At 46.5% G+C, this 26248-nt stretch overlaps 1 protein-coding gene across 2 annotated transcripts in view; it reads right to left on the reverse strand.

Annotated features, from left to right (window-relative positions):
* The window catches only part of RIF1 (replication timing regulatory factor 1), a 310912-nt gene that overhangs the window by 142048 nt on the left and 142616 nt on the right, over positions 1-26248 (reverse strand). For both annotated transcript variants that reach the window (XM_069225212.1, XM_069225211.1), the window contains 3 exons: positions 17598-17743; positions 202-291; positions 48-120 (listed from right to left, as the gene is read on the reverse strand). In XM_069225212.1, the coding sequence (XP_069081313.1) occupies positions 48-120; positions 202-291; positions 17598-17743 (309 nt within the window). The remainder of the gene's footprint in view (positions 1-47; positions 121-201; positions 292-17597; positions 17744-26248) is intronic.

The raw sequence follows: 26248 nt of genomic DNA on the forward strand, positions 1-26248 counted from the left end.
CACCACTTGAGAAAACTGAAAATGACAAACATAAAACTGAAATTTACCTCACACAGATTTTCTCCATCCTTTAGCTGATTTTCTGCTTCAGTATCTTTTATTATTCCTACAGGTTTTTCCCTACAATCACACAAAAAAAAACACATTAAAAAAATGTCTCATTACTTTGGGCGTAGGGAAATACTAGAAACAACCACTTACACAGAGTCTTCCTGGCTTTGTGTGTACTGAGCAAACGAGGTAGTGTCTTGGGATGCATCCAAGTTGTTGTACATAGTAGGAATATCGACTCTAAAACAGAGGTTTAAGATGGTCAGTTAAACAATCTAAATTAAGAGGTGGATGCATACAACCATATTTAGTAACTCAAAAACACTCTTCCCCTAGTAATGCCTCTGTGCATGCTGTACTCTCAAATCAGTTATTTGATAATAAAACACAAGGTTACATGGATGCATTTTTTTGTGTGCAAATATTTTAAAAGCTCTATACATTAGAGATAAACAAATATATTCTGTCACTAAACCAAATACTTTTACATAGAGCGATGCAGCAATTTCATTGGAAAGCTGAGACTGGAAATGTCTACTGGTTGGAGCTTGTCAAAGGCACAGAAAGATTAAGCAAATTGTACAATGGTAAGTACATATTTGTTAAACAATGTGTAGAATAGTTTTGCCTTGGGACCAAAGCTACTTTTGGGCGCTTTGCTTTCAAGAGCTATGCAGAAGACTTGCAAGGCTCTGAAATGCCCCTTTTGATGAGAATAGCTACAGAGATGTAACAGCTGCATATATAGCTAGCTATGCTGAAACTCAATAGACTTGGAGTTTTGGTGCACGCAAACGTTTGTGGGTCCCAGATAGAATTGCAGCAATTAAGTTTGCAAGTGATGAAGAGCTGCATGACATCATTGTCATTGAGGAGGCATTTCTCATTAGCAGACATGTTGTCTGTCGATACTAGCACTACTTTGTGTTGACAGTGTGGAAGGAACGCCTTCATTGCTAGGAAGACTGCCTGAAGCTACAAGTAACTGATGCATAAGGACTGGTGAGTAATATCCCAAAGACCTTGCAATGTAAGGTTGGAAGGTGAGCTCCCCAATCTGTGTGTGATGCATCTGTGGTGGGAATGACCTGCGCTACAGGGTTTAGGAAGGGCTTCCCTTTCACAAGGTTGGCGGTGTTCCAGAGTGAAGAGTCTGGCGGTCCAACACTAGATCCTCCAACTGACACTAGGCCTGAGACCACTGACAAGAGAGACATTGCTGAAGGGGACAGGTTAAGTCTGGCATGAGGTACAATGGCAATACAGTATGCCATCATGCCTAGGAGGTGCATAAAGGTTCTCAATGTGTATGAATGGTTCTCTGTTAGTTGAGAGATTAAAGAGTGAAAGGTTTGCACACGTGCCGAGCTGGGAAACACTAGGCCCAATTGTGTACTGAGAACTGCCCCTAGATAAGGTTGTAACTGACGTGCTTGAAGATGTGATTTGACGCAATTGATTGTGAATCCTAGAGTGTGTCGCTGAGAAAGCGGGAGACACTGTTGAAATGTGCTGGCTTTTTCATAAGCCAGTCGTCCAGGTAAGGGAAGACATGAATGTGTGGTCTCCTGCGGTGTGAGGCAACTAATGTGAGACATGTGGTGAATACTGTGGGAGAGGTTGTGATCTCAAAAGGTAGCATCTTGAACTGATGATGTTTTCCTGCAGCCACGAAGCAGAGGTGTTTGCGGTGTGCTGGATGAAAAGAAATGTGGAAATATGCATCCTTTAGATACAATGGTGTCACAAAATTGCCTTGAAGGGGAATATCTTGTAGAGTGACCATATGGAAATGCTCTGAGAGAATGATTGCGATAAAGGGTCTGAGATCCAGAACTGGTCTCAGAGATCAGTCTTTTTTTGGGAATAAGAAAATACAGGGTACAGGGAGTATACTCGCGTTCCTTGATGCTTTAATGGCGCCGGCTCTGCAGCCCCTTTGAGGAGAATGGACTGCACTTCCTGTTTGAGAAGTGTGAGATGTGCTTGTGAGAGTGTCACTGCAAGGGGGGAATGTTTGGGGGAGTGGAAATGAGCTCCAGGCAGTAACCCTTTTGGATAACGGAATGCTTAAGACTGACTGGTGAACCTCTGACTTAAATCCAGAGCACCTGAGCCAAGCATGGCATCTAATAAGGACACTGGTGTGAACACTGCATGCAGCTGTTTAAGCAGCATTTAAGGCACAGTTGATAGAACGGTTTTTGGTGGCTTGCCATTCTGCTACAATTTCAGCACCCTTTTTTGATGCTCTTGAGGGAAGTACTGAAGGAGCTCTTCCATGGCATCCTAGTGCACCATGTCATAGCGTGCCAGCAGAGCCTGTGTGTTTGCAATTCGCCAATGGTTGGCTGCTTGAGCTGCCACCCTATAACTTGTGCATCAAATTTTGTGCTCTCTTTCAGGAGAGGGAGTGTCTCCTGTAGATTGGCTATTGTCTCTTTTGTGTGCTGTTGATGTAACAATGGCATCTGGTGGAATTTGCACCTTCATAAGCAAAAGGATCAGTGGGTGCAGCCTTATATTTTGTATAAACTCGGGGAGTGATAATACGTGCTCTTACTGGCTCCTTAAAGATCTCAGCCAGAAAGCTTTGGTAGGAATTGACAGTGTTGCTGCGAGGGTGTCAAATAATAAAATCTTCCGAAATAGGATCTGAGTGCATTGTCACATTATGAAATGCAGCTGCCCTAACTATGGCGTACTGATATGAGGTGGAACCCTCAGGTGGGGATGGTCTAGCTGGGTACAGATCTGGATCATTAGGTGTAATAGAATCCGGATCATGTGTGTCCCAGGGATCTGGGTCATCTAGTGTATCTCTTAAATCCTGTGTCTCGTGAGGTGGTGAACTTGGTGGTGTAAACCCTGCGTTTGATGGAGGTGATGGAGCTGGAAAAGGAAGTGGTAGTGGACAGGATGGAGAAGGCGGAGGAAAAGATGATGTCTTTTTTGGTAGCCTGATTTGGAGGCAGAGATGTAGCAAGTGCCTCGTGGAAAGTCAACTTTATTTTCGTATGGTCAGGGGGTGATGCTAGAATGTGACGGTGTCCCTCCGGAATATGAAGTCAGCATTGATGAACGTCCATGACTTATAAAATTGGCTTCACCAGTGAAGGGCTGGTAGAAGACTGTCCAGAATCTGCTGGAGTGGTAACAGTCTCTTGTAAAATTGTGTCAGTCTCAAAGTTATTGGTCGGTGCGGAGGTGTCTGTACTGAAGCAGTGGAGGGCAGTTTTTTGGTCAGTACCAAAGAGGTCAGCTCCGAAGCAGGGTGCAGAGTTGGTCAAGTCAGTGCAGAGGGGGCTTTGGAGCCGAGCCGAAGGGTGGGGCAGCCAAAGCTTTTTCAGCTCCGATCATGGCTTGAAGGCAGTGGCGGACTGGTGACCTCTTTAGCTGTACGTTTTACAGTCTTGGGTGTGGTTGCAGGGACCTTTGTAATCACAGTATGCACTGACTGCAGCTCCTGGCTCTAGATGTTGGACTGGAAGTCCGAGTCGGAATCCTGGACAGAAAAGGCCTCTTCTTCCGGTGGTTCCTCCTGTGCGTGCTCCTCTCAGAAAATGTTTGATGTGTCGTCTAGATTCTGAGATGTCATTTCGAGTCGATGGGCTCTTGTGTCGCAAAAAGCCTTTTTGGACCAAAACGATCGACAGAAGTCACAGGTATACTCGTCGTGGTTGGGAGACAGACACAAATCAGACATCTGGTGCAGTTCGGTGTGAGGAAACTTTGAATGACATCGATAGCAAAATCGAAACTGAGTCAGTTTTATCAGGTCTGCAACATAGCAAGATGCATTGTGTGAGATCTAGGTCCGAAGAGGGGCACAAACGCCCCAAAGGGTGGAGAGTCGGTTTCAATAGTGAAGATCGAACGAAGGTTACCGTATGAGAAAAAAACACTATTGAAAACCGTTGAAAGTGAAAGGGAGACAAAGAGAAACCGGTTTAGGACTGTACAGAGCTGGGAACTTGGTGAGAGGAATACACGTCCGAACCCAGCAGCAGAGAGAAAACAATCTAACAAAGGACTCAATGGCCATGCGCACAATTACCGAGAGGGAGTCACTCGATTCTGTGATTCTCTGCCACAGCATGGAAAGATTGAACATCTGCTGCAGCACTCTCTGGGGAAGCTTTTGTCACCTAGGGGCCCTCTGGAACAGCCCCTACATTTGAGGAACTAGGGGGAAAATTGCATCATAAAAATTAATCAATCCAAGGAACACTCAGTGACCAGACTGCTCTGAAACATTTCAAAGACAAAGTCAGTCTTCTCTTTGAAGGACATAGACCCATTAAAGGGATCGTGCACCAGCAATGCTTGTATGTCACTGAACAGCTGGTCGTCCTCATCAACGCATACCTTTGAAGCACAACACTGGCAGCGGTGGGATCTAAGACACTGCATTTGTTGGACTACTCAGCCAATACCTGATCACACGACAAAATTCCAAAATCAATATTCTAATGACAATTTTGGTATTTAGTTGTGTGATCAGGTATTGGCTGAGTAGTCCAGTAGATGCTAAGTCTTAGACCCCGCCGCTGATCCACCAACGTAGGAAGCTGGCTCTGTATATGCTATATCAAAACGAGATATCGTGTGCACAGAGTTCAGGGGTTCCCCAAGAGGCTTGACCGAGGCAACAATATAAAATGCTAATGCTCTATTTGTGGTAGTGTGTTCGATTAGTTAGGCTTATCAGAAGGTAGTGTTAAGCATTTGTTGTACACACACAAGCAATAAGTGAAAACAAACACAATGACTTAACTCCAGGCCAATAGGTTTTTATTTCGAAAAAAAATTTTTGTTAATTTATTTTTAGAACCACAAGATTCGTTTAGCAGTTAATTACATTAAATGAAAGGTACTTTGCATAGTAATACTTAGGACTTTGAATAGAATCAATATTGTACACAGTTATCTTTAAAATGGCAAAAAGCTATTTTAAAAGTGGACAGTGCAATTTTCAACAGTTCCTGGGTGAGATAAATAAAGTACAGTTTCTGAGGTAAGTACCACACTTATGGGTTCAGCCTTCGAGGCACAGGTAGCCCACCGTTAGGGGTTCAAGGTAACCCCAAATACCCAACACCAGCAACACTGGGCCGGTCAGGTGCAGAGGTCAAACTGGAGCCAAAACAACGTGGGCACCTATGGAGACAGGGGGGTACTCTGGTTCCAGTCTGCTTGCAGGCAAGTACCTGTGTTGTCTGAGGGCAGACCAGAGAAGTTTGGAGTACTGGAGGGGTTCCAAGTAGGCACAAAAACCACACCCTCAGGGGCATGGGGGCGGCCAGGTGCAGTGTGCAAACAGGGAGTCTGGTTCTTAATAGAACTCCATGAAGGGACCTGGTGGTCACTTAGGCGCTGCAGGCAGGCCACAGGGGGGCCTCTCGGGCAAGTCACCGACTGGGCAAGGGTGAGGGCCGCCTGCAGGTCATTGCTGCACCAGTGGTCCGTTTCTCGGGCGACTGATACCTTCGTCGCGGGTAGTCACGGTCATAGGGGTCCTTGGGTTTCCCTCTACAGGTGTCGTTGTGGGGGTCAAGAGAGGTCGGCCAAGGGTGGACACGCCATCTGAGTTGCCTGGGGGTCCGCTCTGGATAGTTGGTTTCTCTGGACATGGGCCAGGGGCGTTGGGTGCAGAGTAGTTGGACTTGCGCTTCGAGTGAGGGGAGTCCCTTTAAAGTTGGTTTCTTAGTCTTCTTTTTAGACGGGTCCGCTGTCCACAGGACTTTCTTGGTCATCTGTGAGGCAGGAAGTCCCCTGGAGGCTTTTCATGGGTCGCTGGCCCCGCAGAACGCGTTGCTTCTTTCTTGCAGCTTTTCAAAGCAAGAGATGGGGCGGTGGGGATGGGACCAGAGTCAGTTGGTGTCTCCTCTTCTCTGCAGGATTTTCAGCTCAGCAGTCCTCCTTTCTTGAGGTTGTCAGGAATCTGAAGAACTGGGTTCAGGTGGCCCCTAAACACTAATTTTAGGGGTGTGTAAGGGTCAGAGGGCAGTAGCCAATGGCTACTGTCCCGGAGGTGGCTACACCCTACTTGTGCCCACTCCCTCTGGGGAGGGGGGGCACATCCCTATCCCTACTGGTCCTAATCCTCCAACGCAAGATGGAGGATTTCTCAAGAAGGGGTCACTTCAGCTCTGGGCACCTTAGGGGTGTTCCTGGCTGATGGGGTGACTCCTTGTTTTTCTCATTATCCCTCTGGACTTGCTGCCAAAAGTGGGGGCTCGTCCAGGGGGCGGGCATTTCGACTAGCTGGATTCCAAGGGGCACTATAACACCAGGCTTGAGCCTTTGAGGCTCACCGCCAGGTGTTACAGTTCCTGCAGGGAGAGGTGTGATGCACCTCCACCCAGGACAGGGTTGGTTTCTGACCACAAAGTGCACACAGGCACTCACCCCATGTGGTCAGAAACTAGTCTGGAAGTGGGAGGCTGGCACAGCCCGGTCAGCCTTGCACAAGCACATACAGGGGGCATCTCTAAGATGTCCTCTGTGTGCATTTTTCAATAAATCCCACACTGCTTTTATTGTGCTGTCATAATGACAAACTCCAGACCATATACTCAGTATGGATACCCTGCACTTACAATGTCTAAGAATTGACTCACACTGTAGGGGCATAGTGCTCGTGCAGCTATGCCCTCACCTGTGGTATAGTGCACCCTGCCTTAGGGCTGTAAGGCCTGCTAGAGGGGTGACTTACCTATGCCACAGGCAGTGGTTTGTGGGCATGGCACTGAGTGGAGTGCTATGTCGACTGTCTTTTCACCCCACTAGCACACACAAGCTGCAAAGCAGTGTGCGCACGTACTAAGAGAGGGGTCCCTGAGGGTGGCATAATACATGCTGCAGCCCTTAGGGACCTTCCCTGGCCACAAGGCCCTTGGTACCAGGGGCACATTTTACAAGGGACTTAACTGTGTGCCGGGGCTGTGCCAATTGTAGGAACAAAGGTACACTTTTAGGGAAAGAACACTGGTGCTGGTTGGCAGGGTCCCAGCACACTTCTAATCAAAGCTGGCATCAACACTAAGCAAAAAGTGGGGGGTGACCATGCCAACAGTGGCATTTTCCTACAGGTCAACTTCTCTTTCAATGCCAATTGTGGGTGCCCAGACCTGCAGAGGTAACAAAGCCGGCCCATCATGGATTGCATGAGCTAGGGAGGCCCTAAGCTCTTCCAGGAACACTGGCAAACTCTTGCAGGCATGTCTCATAAGGCCTACGTATACTGGACTAACAGAATAAACAGAGTGCCTTTCTGTATCACAATGAGACGCCTGCACAAGGACACCCTCCGTGGTAGGGTGTTTAGTTAGGCAATATGGATCACCAGATGTAGACCTTTGAGATCTTGCTGCTTAGCTACTAGTAAGACAGGATTATGGTTTGGACCATAAAGCCATGAAGACATATGTAAGAGCATCATTAAATTATGGCAATGGTTCCTATGTTGGTGGTCCGGGCTGGCAAATATCCATTATAATGAAAATGTCACTTACCCAGTGTACATCTGTTCGTGGCATCAGTCGCTGTAGATTCGCATGTTTTGCAATAGCTCGCCATCTGGTGTTGGGCCGGAGTGTTACAAGTTGTTTTTCTTCGAAGAAGTCTTTCGAGTCACGGGACCGAGTGACTCCTCCTTTTGTGTCCATTGCGCATGGGCGTCGACTCTATCCTCGATTGTTTTTCCCTGCAGAGGGTGAGGTAGGAGTTGTATTGTAGTAATAGTGCCCATGCAATGGAGTGACTAAGTATGTACCTATATAAGGTTGAAATGATATATATACAAATAGTTGAAGGTAACTTCCGAACTGCTACAGGCTCCCGGGGAGGCGGGTGGGCACATGCGAATCTACAGCGACTGATGCCACGAACAGATGTACACTGGGTAAGTGACATTTTCAGTTCCATGGCATCTGTCGCTGTAGATACGCATGTTTTGCATAGACTAGTAAGCAGTCATCTCCCCAAAAGCAGTGGCTCAGCCTGTAGGAGTGGAAGTAGTCTGAAACAATGTTCTTAATACGGCTTGCCCTACTGTGGCTTGTTGTGCGGATAACACGTCTACACAGTAGTGCTTGGTGAATGTGTGAGGCGTAGACCATGTGGCTGCCTTACATATTTCTTGCATTGGGATGTTTCCTAGAAAGGCCATGGTAGCACCTTTCTTTCTGGTTGAGTGTGCCCTTGGTGTAATGGGCAGCTGTCGTTTAGCTTTAAGGTAGCAGATTTGGATGCATTGAACTATCCATCTGGCTATACCTTGTTTTGATATTGGGTTTCCTGCATGAGGTTTTTGGAATGCAATAAATAGTTGTTTAGTCTTTCTGATGTTTTTAGTTCTGTCAATGTAATACATTAATCCTCTTTTGACATCTAATGTATGTAGTGCCCTCTCAGCTACGGAATCTGGCTGTGGGAAGAACACTGGAAGTTCCACTGTTTGATTTAGATTGAACGGTGAAATAACCTTTGGTAAAAATTTAGGATTAGTCCTTAGGACGACCTTATTCTTGTGTAGTTGTATAAAAGGTTCTTGTATTGTAAACGCCTGAATCTCGCTTACTCTTCTTAGAGAAGTAATGGCGATGAGAAATGCAACCTTCCAGGTTAGGAACTGTATTTCGCAATAGTGCATGGGTTCAAAAGGTGGACCCATAAGTCTAGTTAGGACAACATTTAGGTTCCATGAAGGAACAGGTGGTGTTCTTGGTGGAATAATTCTTTTAAGGCCCTCCATGAATGCTTTAATGACTGGTATCCTATAAAGGGAAGTTGAATAGGTAGTCTGCAGGTATGCAGATATTGCTGCAAGGTGTATTTTAATGGAAGAGAAAGCTAGGTTAGATTTTTGTAAGTGAAGCAAGTAACCCACTACATCTTTTGGAGTTGCGTGTAATGGTTGGATTTGATTAATATGGCAGAAGCAAACAAACCTCTTCCATTTACTTGCATAGCAGTGCCTGGTGGATGGCCTTCTGGCTTGCTTTATGACTTCCATACACTCTTGTGTAAGTTGTAAGTGTCCGAATTCTAGGATTTCAGGAGCCAGATTGCTAGATTCAGCGATGCTGGATCTGGGTGCCTGATCTGTTGGTTGTGTTGAGTTAACAGATCCGGTCTGTTGGGCAGTTTGATGTGTGGTACTACTGATAGGTCTAGCAGCGTTGTGTACCAGGGTTGCCTTGCCCAAGTTGGTGCTATTAATATGAGTTTGAGTTTGTTTTGACTGAGTTTGTTTACCAGATAAGGAAGGAGAGGGAGAGGAGGAAAAGCGTAGGCAAATATCCCTGACCAGTTCATCCATAGGGCATTGCCCTGGGACTGCCTGTGTGGGTATCTGGATGCGAAGTTTTGGCATTTTGCGTTCTCTTTTGTCGCAAACAAGTCTATCTGAGGTGTTCCCCAGAGCTTGAAGTAAGTGTTCAGAGTTTGGGGGTGAATTTCCCATTCGTGGACCTGTTGGTGATCTCAAGAGAGATTGTCTGCGAGTTGTTTCTGAATCCCTGGGATAAACTGCGCTATTAGGCGAATTTGGTTGTGAATTGCCCAATGCCATATCTTTTGTGCTAACCGGCTCAACTGTGTAGAGTGTGTCCCCCCTTGCTTGTTTAGATAATACATTGTTGTCATGTTGTCTGTTTTGACGAGAATGTATTTGTGAACTATTATTGGTTGGAAAGCCTTTAGTGCTTGAAAAACTGCTAGCAGTTCTAGGTGATTTATATGCAGTTTTGTTTGATGTACGTTCCATTGTCCTTGTATGCTGTGTTGATCTAGGTGTGCTCCCCACCCTGTCATGGAAGCATCTGTTGTTATTACGTATTGTGGCACTGGGTCTTGGAAAGGCCGCCCTTTGTTTAAATTTATATTGTCCCACCATAGAAGCGAGAGGTAAGTTTGGCGGTCTATTAACACCAGATCTAGAAGGTGACCCTGTGCTTGTGACCATTGTGATGCTAGGCACTGTTGTAAGGGCCTCATGTGCAGTCTTGCGTTCAGGACAATGGCTATGCATGAAGACATCATGCCTAGGAGTTGTAATATCATCTTTGCTTGTATCTTTTGTGTTGGATACATGCGTTGTATGATGTTGTTGAAGTTTTGAATTCTTTGTGGACTTGGAGTGGCTACTCCTTTTGTTGTGTTTATTATGGCTCCTAGGTACTGTTGTACTTTGCACGGCAGGATGTTTGATTTTGCGAAGTTGACGGTGAACCCCAGTTTGTAGAGGGTTTGTATGATTTGATTTGTGTGGTGTGAGCACTTTGATAACGAATGGGTCTTGATTAGCCAGTCGTCTAGATATGGGAATACATGTATTTGCTGCCTTCTGATGTGTGCAGCGACTACTGCTAGACATTTTGTAAAGACTCTTGGTGCTGTTGTTAAACCGAAAGGCAATACTTTGAATTGGTAATGTATTCCTTTGAATACAAACCTTAGGTATTTCCTGTGCGATGGATGTATTGGTATATGGAAATACGCATCTTTGAGGTCTAAGGTTGTCATGTAGTCGTGTAGTTTGAGCAATGGTAGCACTTCTTGCAGTGTGACCATGTGAAAGTGGTCTGATTTGATGTATGTGTTTACTATCCTGAGGTCTAGGATTGGTCTTAGCGTGTTGTCCTTCTTTGGTATTAAGAAGTACAGTGAATAAACTCCTGTGTTTATTTGTGTGTTTGGTACTAATTCGATTGCATTCTTTTGCAACAGTGCTTGAACTTCTGTCTCCAGGAGCTCGGAATGATGTTGTGATAAATTTTGTGCTCTTGGTGGTATGTTTGGAGGGAATTGTAGAAATTCTATGCAATAACCATGTTGGATAATTGCTAGAACCCAAGTGTCTGTAGTGATTTCCTGCCATGCTTTGTAATAATGACCTATTCTTCCCCCCACTGGTGTTGTGTGGAGGGGATGAGTGACATGTGAGTCACTGCTTAGTTGCAGGGGTTTTGGGGCTTTGAAATTTTCCCCTATTCCTAGGGAATTGCCCTCCTCTGTATTGGCCCCGAAAGCCTCCCCTGCACTGTCCCTGGTAACTGGACGGTGTTGCCTGTGAGGTGCTGGCTTGTGTGGCCTGACCCCGAAACCCCCCTCTAAAGGGTGTCTTGCGGAAGGTGCCGTAGTTTCCTCTGCTCTGCGGGGAGTAGAGTGCGCCCATTGCTTTAGCAGTGTCTGTGTCCTTTTTAAGTTTTTCTATCGCTGTGTCCACTTCTGGACCGAACAGTTCTTTTTCATTGAAAGGCATATTGAGAACTGCCTGCTGTATCTCTGATTTAAACCCAGACGTTCGTAGCCATGCATGCCTTCTGATGGTCACGGATGTATTAATTGTCCTTGCAGCTGTGTCTGCTGCGTCCATGGAGGAGCGTATCTGGTTGTTTGAAATGTTTTGACCTTCCTCAACCACTTGCTTTGCCCATTTTTGTAGGTCTTTGGGTAGATGTTCAATGAGGTGTTGCATCTCATCCCAATGGGCTCTGTCATAGCGCGCAAGTAGTGCTTGAGAGTTGGCGATGCGCCACTGGTTTGCAGCCTGTGCTGCGACTCTCTTTCCAGCTGCATCGAACTTGCGGCTTTCCTTATCCGGGGGTGGTGCATCCCCAGATGTGTGGGAGTTGGCCCTTTTCCTAGCTGCTCCTACAACGACGGAATCTGGGGGCAGCTGTTTAGTGATGAAAACAGGGTCTGTAGGGGGCGCCTTGTACTTTTTTTCCACTCTTGGTGTGATTGCCCTACTTTTGACCGGCTCCTTAAAAATTTCTTTTGCGTGCCGGAGCATACCAGGGAGCATAGGCAGGCTTTGGTAGGAGCTGTGGGTGGAGGAGAGGGTGTTGAATAAAAAGTCATCCTCGACCTGTTCTGAGTGGAGGCTTACATTGTGAAATTGTGCTGCTCTAGCGACCACTTGAGAATACGCAGTGCTGTCTTCTGGTGGAGATGGCTTCGTAGGGTATGCCTCCGGGCTGTTATCTGACACTGGGGCGTCGTATAAGTCCCATGCGTCCTGATCCTGGTCACCCTGGCTCATGGTGGTGTGAGCTGGGGAATGTGATGGAGTTTGTGCTGGTGAGACGTGAATTACAGGTGGAGGAGAGGGTGGTGGAGTAACCTTTTTCACCACCTTTGTTTGTGGTGTTTGTTCAGTTTGGAACTCCAGTCTTCTCTTTCTTCTAATAGGGGGAAGGGTGCTTATTTTCCCTGTTCCCTCCTGTATGAAGATACGCTTTTGCGTATGGTCTACATCAGTAGATTGCAGCTCTTCCTCGAACCTATGCTTTCGCATTTTGGTGGTTAGTGAATGCTCCTCTGTATAAGAGCCTGAAACTGGGTCGGTTGCAGGTTGTTTTGGCACTGAAACCCTGTCTGCATCTTTTTTCGGCTCCGAGCTGACTTTTCTTTTTTTCAGGGCCGAAACCTCTCGGCGTCGATCTTCGTCGGTGCCGCTGTCTCGGCGTCGAGCCGTGTCTACACCGCTATCTCGGTGTCGATGCTTGTCTCCAGCACTTTCTCGGTCCCGAGAAGGCTGCGTACCGGTGTCTCGACCGGAGTCGGACTGTCTCAGCACTGTTTGGGCCTTTTTCGGTGCCGACGGTCGGTCACCGAATTTATGGGTCGAGCCATGGCCTGGTGGCAGTGGCGTCCCCTGGGCCTTGTCAATCTTCTTATGTGTTGTTTTCGACGTCTTACTCACGGTTTGTGGGTCATCGAATTCCTCGGAGTCCGATTCGTGGATCGAGAAGGTACCTTCCTCTTGTTCCTCGAACTCTCGGTGGGCTGTCGGCGCGGACGCCATTTGAAGTCTTCTGGCTCGACGGTCTCGGAGTGTTTTTCGGGACCGGAATGCACGACAGGCCTCGCAGGTGTCTTCACTGTGCTCAGGTGACAGGCACAGGTTACAGACCAAGTGTTGGTCTGTATAGGGGTACTTGTTGTGGCATTTGGGACAGAAACGGAACGGGGTCCGTTCCATCGGCGTTCTTCAGCACGCGGTGGGGCCGACCAGGCCCCGACGGGGGATCGAAAAACTACCCCAAAGGGCACCGGAGCTCTTCGATCTTCGATGCGGTGTTGAATCCAACTACGCCGATCCCGAACGCAACAATACCGACGAAAATCTTCCGAATTTAGCTATCTTTCCGTTCCGAAACTCGGAGCGACAGGAACACGTCCGAACCCGATGGCGGAAAAAAAACAATCGAGGATAGAGTCGACGCCCATGCGCAATGGACACAAAAGGAGGAGTCACTCGGTCCTGTGACTCGAAAGACTTCTTCGAAGAAAAACAACTTGTAACACTCCGGCCCAACACCAGATGGCGAGCTATTGCAAAACATGCGTATCTACAGCGACAGATGCCATCGAACCATTTGTTTTGGTGGTCTCACTGGAGGGAAAATTAAATTCTAGTATCTTAGCCACAAATGTGACATTCTCTTATGTTGGTGACCCACGTGGCACGTTATTCTCGGTTTCAGGGAGTGTAACAAGGCCACTTGCATTTTTTTAAGGCAAAGTACAGAGCATCATCACTACACCAAAGGGGAATCAACCATCCTCCTCTTCATCACCATCCTGGGTGCCTAGTGTTCTGGTCTAAAGGTCAGTGTTTAAGCCAAAGGGATAATGGAGCCTCTGCAGATAGGCAATGGAGCACTGCAGTAGAGGCATCAGGTTACAAACCACTAGATCTGCTTAATTTATTTCATAACAAGACATCGACTGAGCTCGGCCTGACAGATGAGGGGTCTGACACTGGTGTTGGTACAAGGTCATTGAAAGGCACTGGCAGAACTGGCAAAAGCGCTGGTGTAGTAGGAACTGGCAAGTAATGTGTGACTGGTGTGGAAGCTTGCACCAGTATCAATACAGGTCAGGTAACCAATCCAAACTGCAGAAGGCATGTGGGGATCGGTCCTGTCTACAGTAACACAACTTGAGGCCCCTACATCTCAATGGTGCCCAAAGGCATGACAGAGGGAGTCAGAAGCACACTAAAGTATTAAGCAGGACTTCTTTGAAGGCCTCGAATTGCTGGACTGTCAACGGCCTGGGGAACCTGGGGCATTCTGGGCCTAGCTCAGATATCTGTTCCAGGACTGATGACCTTGACAAAGTGCAGCTCCTATCCTTTGCACCTTCCCTCTCAGTGGAGAGATGGGCCCAAGCCCTGCTTCGCTTTCTTGTGTTTACATTTGGACTTTATCTTAACCAAATATTTTGAGCGGGAAGTGGAGTGGTTGTCAAAACGGTCTTGACTGGGTCTACAACCTGGAGAGCAAACAGTACCTGTGCGATGTTTGCAGCTACTCAAGCTTGGTGAAGTACAGCTTTGCCTCCTGATCTTGGATCACCTTTGGGTGCATAAGGGTACACTGGCCACAAGAACTGGAGTACTGACTGGAGCCCAGGCAAGAAAGACATTGTGTAGTGGGGTTTGATGACGGACATCTGCTTGACGCAGCCTCGGCTTGGCTTAAAGCCCATAGTTTTTGGAGGTAACATATCCCCTTGCACACTTTTTGAAAAAACAATTTGAAATCGCTGATGATCGACAAAAGGTGGGAGTGAAGCCAATAATCCATCTCAGATGGCACAGAAGGGAAAGTGTTGTGAGTGCACAGGACTTGAGCTCTGCTACATTGTTCAGGGCAGGATGGAGTCAACATGCAGGTGTGAAAGGAAATGCCTTCCTTGGCATGATTACCCCCTGACTTACTTCTTTTTGTTGATGCCAGATAAAATGTACAGTGTGCTGGGACCATGCTAACCAGGCCCCAGCACCAGTGTTCTTTCCCTAAACTGTACCTTTGTTTCCACAATTGCCACAGCCCTGGCACTCAGACAAGTTCCTTGTAACTGCTACCCCTGGTACCAAGGGCCCAGATGCCAGGGAAGGTCTCTAAGCGAAGCAGCATGTCTTATGCCACCCTGGGGACCCCTCATTCGGCACATGCACCCTGCCTCAGCTTGTGTGTGCTGGTGGGGAGAAAAAGACTAAGTCAACATGGCACTCCCCTCAGAGTGCCATGCCAACCTCACACTGCCTGTGGCATAGGTAAGTCACCCCTCTAGCAGGCCTTACAGCTCTAAGGCAGGGTGCACTATACCACGGTGAGGTCATATGTGCATGAGCACTATGCCCCTACAGTGTCTAAGCAAAACCTTAGACATTGTAAGTCCCAGGTAACCATAAAGAGTATATGGTCTGGGAGTTTGTCAGACACAAACTCCACAGTTCAATAATGGCTACACTGAAATGTGGGAAGTTTGGTATCGAACATCTCAGCACAATAAATGCACACTGATGCTAGTGTGGGATTTATTGTAAAGTACACCCAGAGGGCATCTTAGAGATGCCCCCTGAATACCAGTCCGACTCCTAGTGCAAGGCTGACCAGTTTCTGCCAGCATGCACAACCAGATGAGTTTCTGGCCACATGGGGTGGGTGCCTTTGTCACTCTGTGGCCAGGAACAAATCCTGTACTGGGTGGAGGTGCTTCTCACCTCTTCCTGCTGGAACTGTAACACCTGGCGGTGAGCCTCAAAGGCTCATGCCTTTTGTTACAGCACCCCGGGGCATCCCAGCTAGTGGAGATGCCCACCCCTCCAGCCAATGCCCCCGCTTTTGGCGGCAAGGCAGGAGAGGATAATGATAAAAACAAGGAGTCACCACCCACCAGTCAGGACAGCCCCTAAGGAGTCCCGAGCTGAGGTGACCCCTGCCTTTAGAAATCCTCCATCTGTAGTTTGGAGCAGTCCCCCAATAGGAATAGGGATGTGTACCCCACCCCTCAGGGAGGAGGCAAAAAGAGGGTGCCGCCAAGACCTCCCCCCTCCCCCCAAAGACCTAAAGACATCCCTAAATTTAATATTTAGGGGTGACCCAGAACCCAGGAAATCAGATTCCTGCAACCTACACAAAGAAGAAGGACTGCAGACCTGAAAGCCTTGCAGAGACGACAACTGACTTGGCCCCAGCCCTACCAGTCTGTCTCCAGACTCAAAGAACCTCCGACAGGGACCAGCGACCTCTGAGGACTAAGAGGACTGCCTTGAAACCGAAGGACCAAGAAACTCCAGAGAACAGCGGCATTGTTCACCAACAGCAAAATTATTGCAACAAAGAAACAACTTTCAAAGAACTCCCCCTTCCTGCCGGAAGCGCGAGACTTCTCATTCTGCACCCGACGCACCCGGCTCGAGCTCCAGAGAACAAACACTGCAGAGAGGACTCCCAGGCAACTGCGACGACGTGAGTAACCGGAGTCTACCCCCCTGCACCCCCACAGCGATGCCTGCAGAGAGGATCCAGAGGCTCACCCTGAACGTGACTGGCAGGTAACAAGGAACCAGACTCCTGGACCAAGCACTGCACCCGCAGCCCCCAGGAACGAGAGGAACCAACCTCCAGTGCACGAGTGACCAGCAGACGGCCCTCTTCCTAGCCCAGTCGGTGGCTGGCTCGAGAAGCCCCCCTGTGCCCTGCCTGCATCGCCTAAGTGACCCCCAGGTCCCTCCATTGCTTCCTATAGCAAACCCTACGCCAACTTTGCAGACTGCACCTGACCACCCCTGTGCCGCTGAGGGTGTTTTGTGTGCCTGTTTGTGCTTCCCCTATTCCGCCCCACCCCAGAGCTCTACAAAAAAACCCTGGGTCTGCTCCCAGAGTATCTAGGTCCTTACCTGCCAGCAGACCGGAACCGGAGCACCCCTTTTCTCCATAGGCACCTATGTGTTTTGGGCCCTCCTTTGACCTCTGCACCTGACCGGCCCTGTGTTGCTGGTGCGGTGACTTTGGGGTAGCCTTGAACCCCCAACGGTGGGCTGCCTATGCCCAGGAGACTGACTGTGTAAGTGCTTTACTTACCTGAGAAACTTAACCATACTTGCCTCCCCCAGGAACTGTTGATTTTGCACTGTGTCCACTTCTAAAATAGCTTATTGGCATTTTAACCTATACTGTGAGTACTACTGCTTTAATTCAAAGTTCCTTACTTACCTGTGTGGAGTACCTTGCATTGTATGTATTTACTTCAAATCTTGTGGTTCTAAAATAAATTAAGAAAATAAATGTTTCTATATAAAAACTATTGGCCTGGAGTTAAGTCTTTGAGTGTGTGTTCCTCATTTATTGCCTGTATGTGTACAACAAATGCTTAACACTAACCTCAGATAAGCCAACTGCTCGACCACACTAACACAAAATTAATATCTAATTTTGCCACCATCAACCCTTGGACACTGTGCACACCATCTCTCACTGAGAGATAGTATATACAGAGCCAGCTTCCTACAAGGTGCATGACATCTATCAATACACGAAAACACTTCTGAAAAATTCTCTGGATTCAGTCTGGCACCTGTGCGATATTCCAAAGGTGAGTAGTCTAGGTTAGATGTACCCATGAGTACCTGGTGATGTCAGAAGTACATACAATAGAGAATTCAGTCAAAAGTTAATTTGAAAATATATACTCAATTTGTGTTCATTAACCAACTGCAGGAAGCTGGCTTCACCAACCTTTTTGTCCTCAGCACTTCCTTCTGGTGTTCAGTCAATACTCGTTCCTTTGTTTCAGGAGGGATGAAAACAAAGTCCATAGACTTCTCTTCATCCAAAAATTTCTCCGCAGGCTTATTCTTTGGAGACGAAAAATCCAGTTTTAACTGGGAGAAAGAAAAGACAACTGTCTGTAGAACGGTTACTCCGAATCTTAATAATCGCAGGTCAGACTATCAACTCGGGCTCTAAAGATACTCAATCAAAAGTAAATTTACTAATGACAATTTTTACAGCAATCACAAAAAGGTAATAAAATTCAAACATTTTACAATATGCCAGCAAGTTCATCTCCAGAGGTGCATCAGCATTTCAGATGTAAAGCACACTGCTTGTGTTTGTCAATTTATTCTTTATAACTAGTAAAAATGCAAAATAAACTAGACCATAATAGGCAGACACCTTCAAAGAAGTAAACCGTGAAGATTGCACCTGGAATATATAATGGTTCCCCTAAGCAATTAATCTAGGTTTCGAACAATTAAAATTAAACAGGGAGGTAAAAACTGGTTCTAGAAATGGAGATGTTAAGTGACTCCCAGAGCAAAGTTAGTGTGGCCCACTTCTCTCTTCCTTTGGAGTGCCCACTTATTTACCTCATAGTGGGTTGTCAGTTGGGGTCTGTGGACTAGTTTGCCCCAAAACAAGATACATATGATAAAAGTTGAGAACCGAAAGTTGAGTCTCTAGGACTCAAAAACAGAAGGACTATTTGCTCAGTTTTTCATTAAAAACAGCAGAAGAACTTTCAGACCAGCATTCATTTAATATGGCGCAAGACTAGAACGCCACAGAGCACACATGGGATTCAGCCCGTTATATTAGATAGCATCAAGTTCAGCAGGCAGCCAGCTATTGAGCAAATGATATATCCTCTCTATTTATCCACACCATTACAACAATGTGCCCTTTTCGCCCATGTAGCCTCTAATATAAGTCACCACTGAATAAGGTACATTCTTGTGTCCCCAATCTCATACAGAAAGCTAAAAGCATGGTCTGTTTCCTACTTAACACTTGTCTATTTCAGGCTCTGTGTTTTAACCTTAAGGATTAAACCATAATAGATCCCTTACGACTCTATAATGTGTGTTTTGAAATAGGTGTGTTTTTACTCAATCTTCTGCACAACTTACAGATTGATTACAGTTGGTAAATTTTGACGAACCATTATACCTAGATTTATTCTCACTTATATTCCGACCAGAACATTCTGGATGTAACAGCCATGCAGCACCCTTTTCTCTTTGAAACCCAGTATTATAATGCATTACTAACTTCAACCACCACAGTTACATTTTTACATAATGATATTAATTGTCAAGTTTTGAAGAATATTTGGTTACAAAATTTCATTTTTATTCAGATTACTTTTAATGAACTAAACAATGGATTGTTTTTGATGATTACCATTAGGTATGAATACCTTTTTGTTAATTACGCTCCGACCTCATTATAATTATAACTATATACTAACTCACACCAGTACACACACACACACACACACACACACACACACACACACACACACACACACACACCAATTATATAATACTATCAACCTCTGTTTGTCAGCACCATTCCTGGATAAGGGGCACTCTTCGTATATGTGCATGAACCTCCAACACCTAGCCCAGTAAAATACTAACCACTCTTTTACACTGGTATGACATAATATATTGACTTTATCAGTTAACAACTAGGATCACAGATCTGTCGTAGTTGCAACTGATATTCTTCTTAAGACAAAGCAATTCATCCTTTTCCCCCACCTCACTATGGCACTAAACTCACAGGGTACAATCCGATATGACTTTCACTCACACTGCACTGCATGATTCACACTGCTAAAAACTATTTTAATATCCTTTTTGAATCTTGTTCTTTTCATAATGCATTATTTACAGCCTTGAAAAATCCCCAGGTGAACTCACCACTAGGTGGCGAAACATGTGTTGTCTGTCCAGTCATTACTTTACAAGACTCCATAAATAAAAGACTTCAACAAGTGCCCTTGGTCTCCAGGCCCAAAAGAGTACCAATAAACATATCTGGACACATCATTTTGACTCGGAGTATTAATCTCACACCATAACCAAATTACAAATCCGAATTCTTACATAAAGGAGATGTTAAGTGGATCGACATTTTGGTTCAAGTAGTTTATTGAATAATTTATGAATGGTCAAAGGATATCAAACAGCAATATGAACCGGCGGCTTCCTATATAATTGCACTAAAGTCTTAACTTTATTTTTAAAATGCCTTGTCCTAATAAAGGGTGAAAGCAGACAGACAGATCAGACAACTTCAACAGCTAAACATGTACACAAAGTGCAGCTTGTATTTTATTCACGCTGTAGCCCAACTCAGCTATCTGTAAGGGACACATGGAATCCACAAGTACCCTCTGACTGGAAATCCTAACGCTTTTCCTCATGATTCACTCTTAGACTCATGGGAATCCAGATTTAAGAGAAACTCTTCACTTTGAGATCTAGTCAAGACAAGGAACATACAGCCTTATCTTGCCAACACACACTGTTCAATATGCTTCTGCAATACTCCGTAAGTTCCTCTGACTGGGGATTAAACACTTAAACTAGAAAAGTTTGTCCCCATTTACAGGTGTAAACAGTATTCTGAGGAGAGTGGTGCTTGTCTCATCGCCCTTCCTTCCTTCCATTTTCATCTGATTAAGGGTGGGCACACCCATTATCAAAAGCGAGGTCTTCCCTCTCAGTACAGCATAATGTAACTGAAGTGGCTCGCTGCTTATCCATTTTTCAAAGCCGTAAATGTCTTCCAAGTCCGAACCCAACAGAGCAATCTTAGAAACAATGAGCTGATCAGACCACTAAAGGTATTTCAACACCATGGTCACCTTATTCGGAGTTTCTGTGAGTGCTGCCCCAAGGACCTTTTGGAGATTGAGGGTTTTGACACAAAGACCAGTTTTCTCTCCCAATTCCTTCAGTTTATTCGGTTTTGGCTATGTTATATCCCTTAGAGTTACTACTGCTAGGACATAAAAGTCGCTCTAGAAAGGTCCTGGAATACTGATGCACCAATTGTCACAAAAAAGCCTTCTGTGACACAGGGAGGATTAAGGACCTGAGTCAGCTCAGAATGGCCCGCCTACTGCTTCAGTGCAGACATCCTTGTTTGTTTAGACAACCACGATAATGGCAAGCATTAGGGGCACGGGGAGGGCCTCAAAGTGCTGGTTCTCCTCAGACTTTTTCCTCAGAAAAAGCCATTTCAGTGAAGTGACATTAATTCTCTTTGCCTTGACAGGTAGAGTAGGAAAGCAGCATCTTTCTGACATAGTTCTCCCTGCTTTTTGCCTGGTGTCTGTGTTTGGACTGTAGAACGAGTGAGCCTGCTAATCAGGACCCCAGTTGTCTGTGCTCGCTCCTCTAAATTGGTTGCTGGTAACATTTACACCCACAATTGGCATACTGGGCACCCATGCAAGTCCCTAGTATATGGTACTTAGGTAAACAGGGCATTGCTAGCCCAGGGGTCTCCCATGGGCTGCAGCATGTATTACGCCGCCCATGGGAGTCAATGCAAACTGTGTCAGCAGGCCTGACATTGCATCGTGAGTGAAATGGTGCATGCACATTTCACTTCAGATATAAGGCAAGCCTTATATTCCGGTAACTGCACTTGGACACTATATCTGATAGGCCCTTCAGCCCAAGGGCAAAGTGTTTGTCGCCAAGTGTTATGGTACCTCTACAAAACACAGACGCCATTCTCTGGGCTTTGTAAGGGTGGGGAAGCCATCTTAAGATATGTATTGGACCATGTGTGTTGACCAGTGTCCACTACATAATAGCTTCTCCGAACCTAGGCATGTTTGGCAAACACGCTGAAATCCTGCAACTACACCAATTCCAGTGCTAGTTGCATGAGACCAGGTACTCTGGGGGTTCTTTAGAGGATCCCCCAGTTCTGCCTGTGCTGCCTTACGGGGACTTACTGCCAGCGCACACTGCTGCCGACCCCAGACACTGTTCTGCCCTCCTGCTGATGAGCTCAACTCAAGCAGGGGAAGACAGAACAAAGTATTTACTGCAAGAGAGAGGTGTGACCACCTCTCATTGAAATAGGGGTCTCTGGGCTGGGTTGGCCTCTGAGCACCACCAGACCGCTTTGAAGGGCACATCTGCTGCCTTCCTTGCATAATTCGGTTTTCACCAATTCAGGAACCCCCGGTTCCCACTGTGACGGGAAACAGCACAAAGGACAGGGGAGCAACCACCCCCTTGTCCAGCTCTTTCCTTAGAGAGGTGCACAGAGCTCGGTCAGATGGCCGGTTGATTCAGCCATCTTGGAAACAAGGTGGGCGGAGACCCCTGAGAGCATCTGACTGGTTAAGCCAGGTAGCTGTCATACCTGACCCCCTCTGATAGGTGGGTCACTATAAAGTGACCAGCCCCTTTTTAGGGTTACTAAGTGCTTCCCCAAGGGTGGGTCCTCAGATTTGTCAAGCAAAACTCTTCAAGAAACTCTGCCAGACATCTTCTGTTCCTGCCTTCTGAACCGCTGCTGGTCGGCTTTTGTAACTGAAACAAAACAGTATCCAAATGGGAGGGCTCCCACTGCAACACTTTCACCAGCTCCTGCAAGATTTCTGCAACATCCGGAATTGTGCATCCTCGAGGGTCACAAGGACTCTCATTCTTGCTTCTTGAATGTAAGCAATCTCCCTTAGAGTGAAGGAGTCCCTCTCCTGCATCAGCAGGTACCTCAAGATGACTGGCTGGTTGATCCTGCGCTCCCACGGACAATGTAAAAGCTCTGCTCACAGTTGGTGGTTCTGTGGTCCTCTCCAGGTCCAACATATCTTGTGACAAACTTGGGAGATGGTGGACCCTTGCTGCAGCCACTGGAACAGAACACCTGTGCACCACAACTGCTGCTCTTGCCAAGGCTTGTTGGCTCTTCCTCCAAGAAATCTTTGAGCTCCAAGAAGCCCCAGCAACCCCAGATTCAGCTTCCACTCTGCTGCGCTTGTGATGTGGGACTCCAGTTTTGTTGTGCTGCTGAGGAGTCACTGTGTCTCCCTGTGGCTGCTGCCGGGGGGTGCTCCTCTGACTTCCTGCTCTGACTCTGCACCCTCCCCCCCCCAAACTTCCTTGCAACCACTATTTGTATTTGGCAAGGCGTGCTGGTGGTCCTGCTGGCCACTGACCCTCATGCAATTCAGAGACCAACATGGGACATCTTATGGGCGACCCCAAGGATCTCCTGCAGCCCCCTGGACTCCTTTCACCGTCCTGCAGGAACTACACCTCCAAGAGGGTGGGCATTGCCTACCTGCACTGCCTGGACATTTGAGTGGTTTGGGCACGGTCCACTTTTTCAGGTTCCTCTCGTCCAGAATCCACCTTTGGGTTCCAACGATCTGGTCCATGGATCGAGATAGCAGCTGGACAACCATGGCTTCCACTGACTCAAACTAGGGTTTCTGACACCTCTTCATCCCTATGCACCTGGGCTCCCTGGTGTAGGTTCTCTGTTTTTTTCAGGGTATCCACAGGAGGGAGGGAGGAGGGTGGGGGGTTGGGTGACTAAGGGGGGGAGGGGGGGGGATGAGAAGGGTCTCCAACCTGCTTTGTGCCAACAGGTTTCCTCAGGGTCCACTGTGAAGGGTTCTGAATCCATAGAAATCCAACGGTGACAGTCCTGTGTGCACCCGGGCGCCTGTGGGTTTCAAGCACTTACCTCCGGTGATTTCCTACTCCCCCAGCCCCAGGGATCCTTACACTTACCGTGGTTGGGCACCTCCATTCTTATAACACGCTCTTGATTCAACTGACTTGTGAGCCCAGACTATACAGTCGCTACATAACTTTACAGTCCTCTATGACACAAGTCTCCACTCTCAATAGGACTAGAAAATCATGCAGTTATAGCCATGGTGTAGAGTTTAGTTCAGCTGGCAGGCGCCGTCACTTGGATTCCAGAACTGTTTGAACCATCTCTCACGTCATCACAGTTCTGGACAGGGTATCACTTACTGTGTTTGCATTCAGATACTAGCGAAGGTAAGAGCCTAAAAAAGGTTTTTAACCCTTTCCTGAAGGTGAGGCAGTATGTAAAACACCACCACGCCTGGGGAACAGAAGTGCATAGGCCTATAAACTTTGGCTTGAAGCCTTAACTCTCCAGCTTTAGACTTCACATATGTATTGTCTGAAAAACCCTATGGGTCAGTTTTTGGGCAGGATAGTGTCTGAAATCTTCCCTTTGGGTATTTTGGTGTAGATCCACTATGGTCAAGGCCAAGCCAGTTAAAACATTAAGATATAACAGGAAAATGCACTTCTCCCAGATCTGGAGATGAATGTTGCCTATCCTCTAGGCAACAGACAGATTGAGACCATTTGGGTAACCTTTCCTGGTAGCAGGTCACCATCAGACTGAGGCAAATATGGGATTGCTGCTACTATGACTTTTAGGGGATGAAAAGCTGGACTGCCCAAGCAAGAAAATAACCTTCACACTTTAAGACAATTATAAGACATGTTTTGTTACATTACTGGTAAGACTGCAACAATCCCTACCCACCTGGAAGAGCAATGGACCTCCATACTCTCTGCCACATACAAGGTATCATGAAACGCCTGGCTCAAATTAATCAACAACTACTTCCTCCATAGGCCGTACCTTGGCATACCTTGACCCAAGTCAAATAGTGTGCCTATTCTATTGAACTACAGCAGCCTGTTCCCTCTGCAGAGAACAGGGAGCCAAACTATTACACATGATATGGGCGTACCGAGCCCTGAATGGATTTTGGGATCAAGTAATTCACACTATCACTGAAATTACACAGACACTTACCATGTTCTCCACTAACCTGCCTATCAGGGGGATACCCTTGCCTGAATAAACTCAAGATTACTACCTGTTTTATTGATATAGCCATGATAGTAGCACGAAGGCCGATCACTGTGCACTGGAAAGACCCAAAGCGGCCCAGCCGAACAAGATGGAGGGTGGACCTTTGCAGCTGGGTGGAATGCAAGAGCACGGTGTTGTTTCAGGAAGTGAAAAAGGGACAGGGAAGGCGTGGGATCAGTTATTGGACTGCCTTAAAAACTCAGAACCACACTTCCCAAGTCACTCCTGACCCATGGAGTAGCCTCAGGAGATTAGCCGAGTGGGCTCCTTTACATCCACTTGTAATTGCAATTGCACTGGGCATTTGGGGACAGGGGACCTCGCCATGGGGTGGGGCAGTGACTTATTTATACAATTATGTGTAACCTAATGAAAGAAACTGGGTGCATGCACTGGGGGTGGTTAGTGGATTTGGGGGGAGAGAGAGATGGGGGTGTCATTAGGGAATCCAGAATGTGAGTTTTGAAATGTACTGTACAGTGATACACAACTTCATGGTTGTGTGTTGCAATTAAATGTTGCAGGTTAACATGTAAAACTCAATACAATTTGTTTTGAAAATAAAGAAAAAAATAATAAGATAATTTCTACCCTACTCCTAAACAGTCTGCTCTTTTCGAGTTTTTGAGAAAACTGAAGGTTTTGCAGGGTGACCGCAGCCAGAGATCCTCATCTAACTGGCTGAAGCTGCTTGTCTTGATTCCGGATCCACTGGCACCATCATTGTAGCCCTTGTGATCCCCTAGGTTTTATCATTTAAGTCAGTTTGTCTGCCAACCCTTAAAGCCCAGTTCTCAAGTGGAAGCGGTGAAGTCTTGTGACCGCAGTCACTCATTGGCCAGTCCTTAAGGACTGGTACAACAGTGATCATCAGAGCACACTGACCTAGTTCTACATCTCTACCTACTGAAGCTATGGACATAACACATGCCCTTACCAGATCTTTGAAAATGGAACTCTGTCCTCTAGGACACCAGTTAGCCAGATCTGAGGACATGAATGAGCTTGGGTGTTGGAACCCCCTGGAATCATAACAAGGTTTCTGCTGGGCGGGATGTTTACTTCAGTGCATTGCACCCCTCCCAAAGAAGCTTGGGTATATTTTTTTGGGCTGTCACAGAGATTATTATTATTATTTTTTTATTATGCAAAAGGAAAATGTTACCCAGTAAGCATCTGTTCATTGAATACAGTACTCTAGATTTACATGCTTAGCATAATCTCGCCATCTAATGTGAGGCTCGGAAGGGTGCAAGTTGTTTTTCTCTGAATGAAGTCTTGAGTCGCGAGGTAAAGTGACTACTCCCCTTGCTGCTATTGCACATGGGCAGTAACTCCACTGTTAACTAATTTTCCTGCAAGGTAGGTGAGGATGGAGTGGAATAGTAGTATAGTAACAGGTCCATGCTAAATGAATGTGTGATAACTTATAGAAGGGTGGGCACATGTGAATCTACAGCACTACATGCCACGAACAAAGGCTTACTAGTTAAGTAACATTTTCTATTTGAGGCATGTGTGGCTGTAGATACACATGCTTAGAATAGACTGAAAAACAGTTCTCCTTAAAAAGCAGTGGCCAACATGTGGGGGTTAGTTGTTTGAAATAACATACATAGAACCACTTGGCCAACATTAGAAAAAATGTCCTTCAAGTCTGCTGTGGAAATATACAACTCGAGCAATCAGAGCAC

The sequence above is a fragment of the Pleurodeles waltl genome, chromosome 3_1 (assembly GCF_031143425.1).
Source record: "Pleurodeles waltl isolate 20211129_DDA chromosome 3_1, aPleWal1.hap1.20221129, whole genome shotgun sequence".
Taxonomy (NCBI): domain Eukaryota; kingdom Metazoa; phylum Chordata; class Amphibia; order Caudata; family Salamandridae; genus Pleurodeles; species Pleurodeles waltl.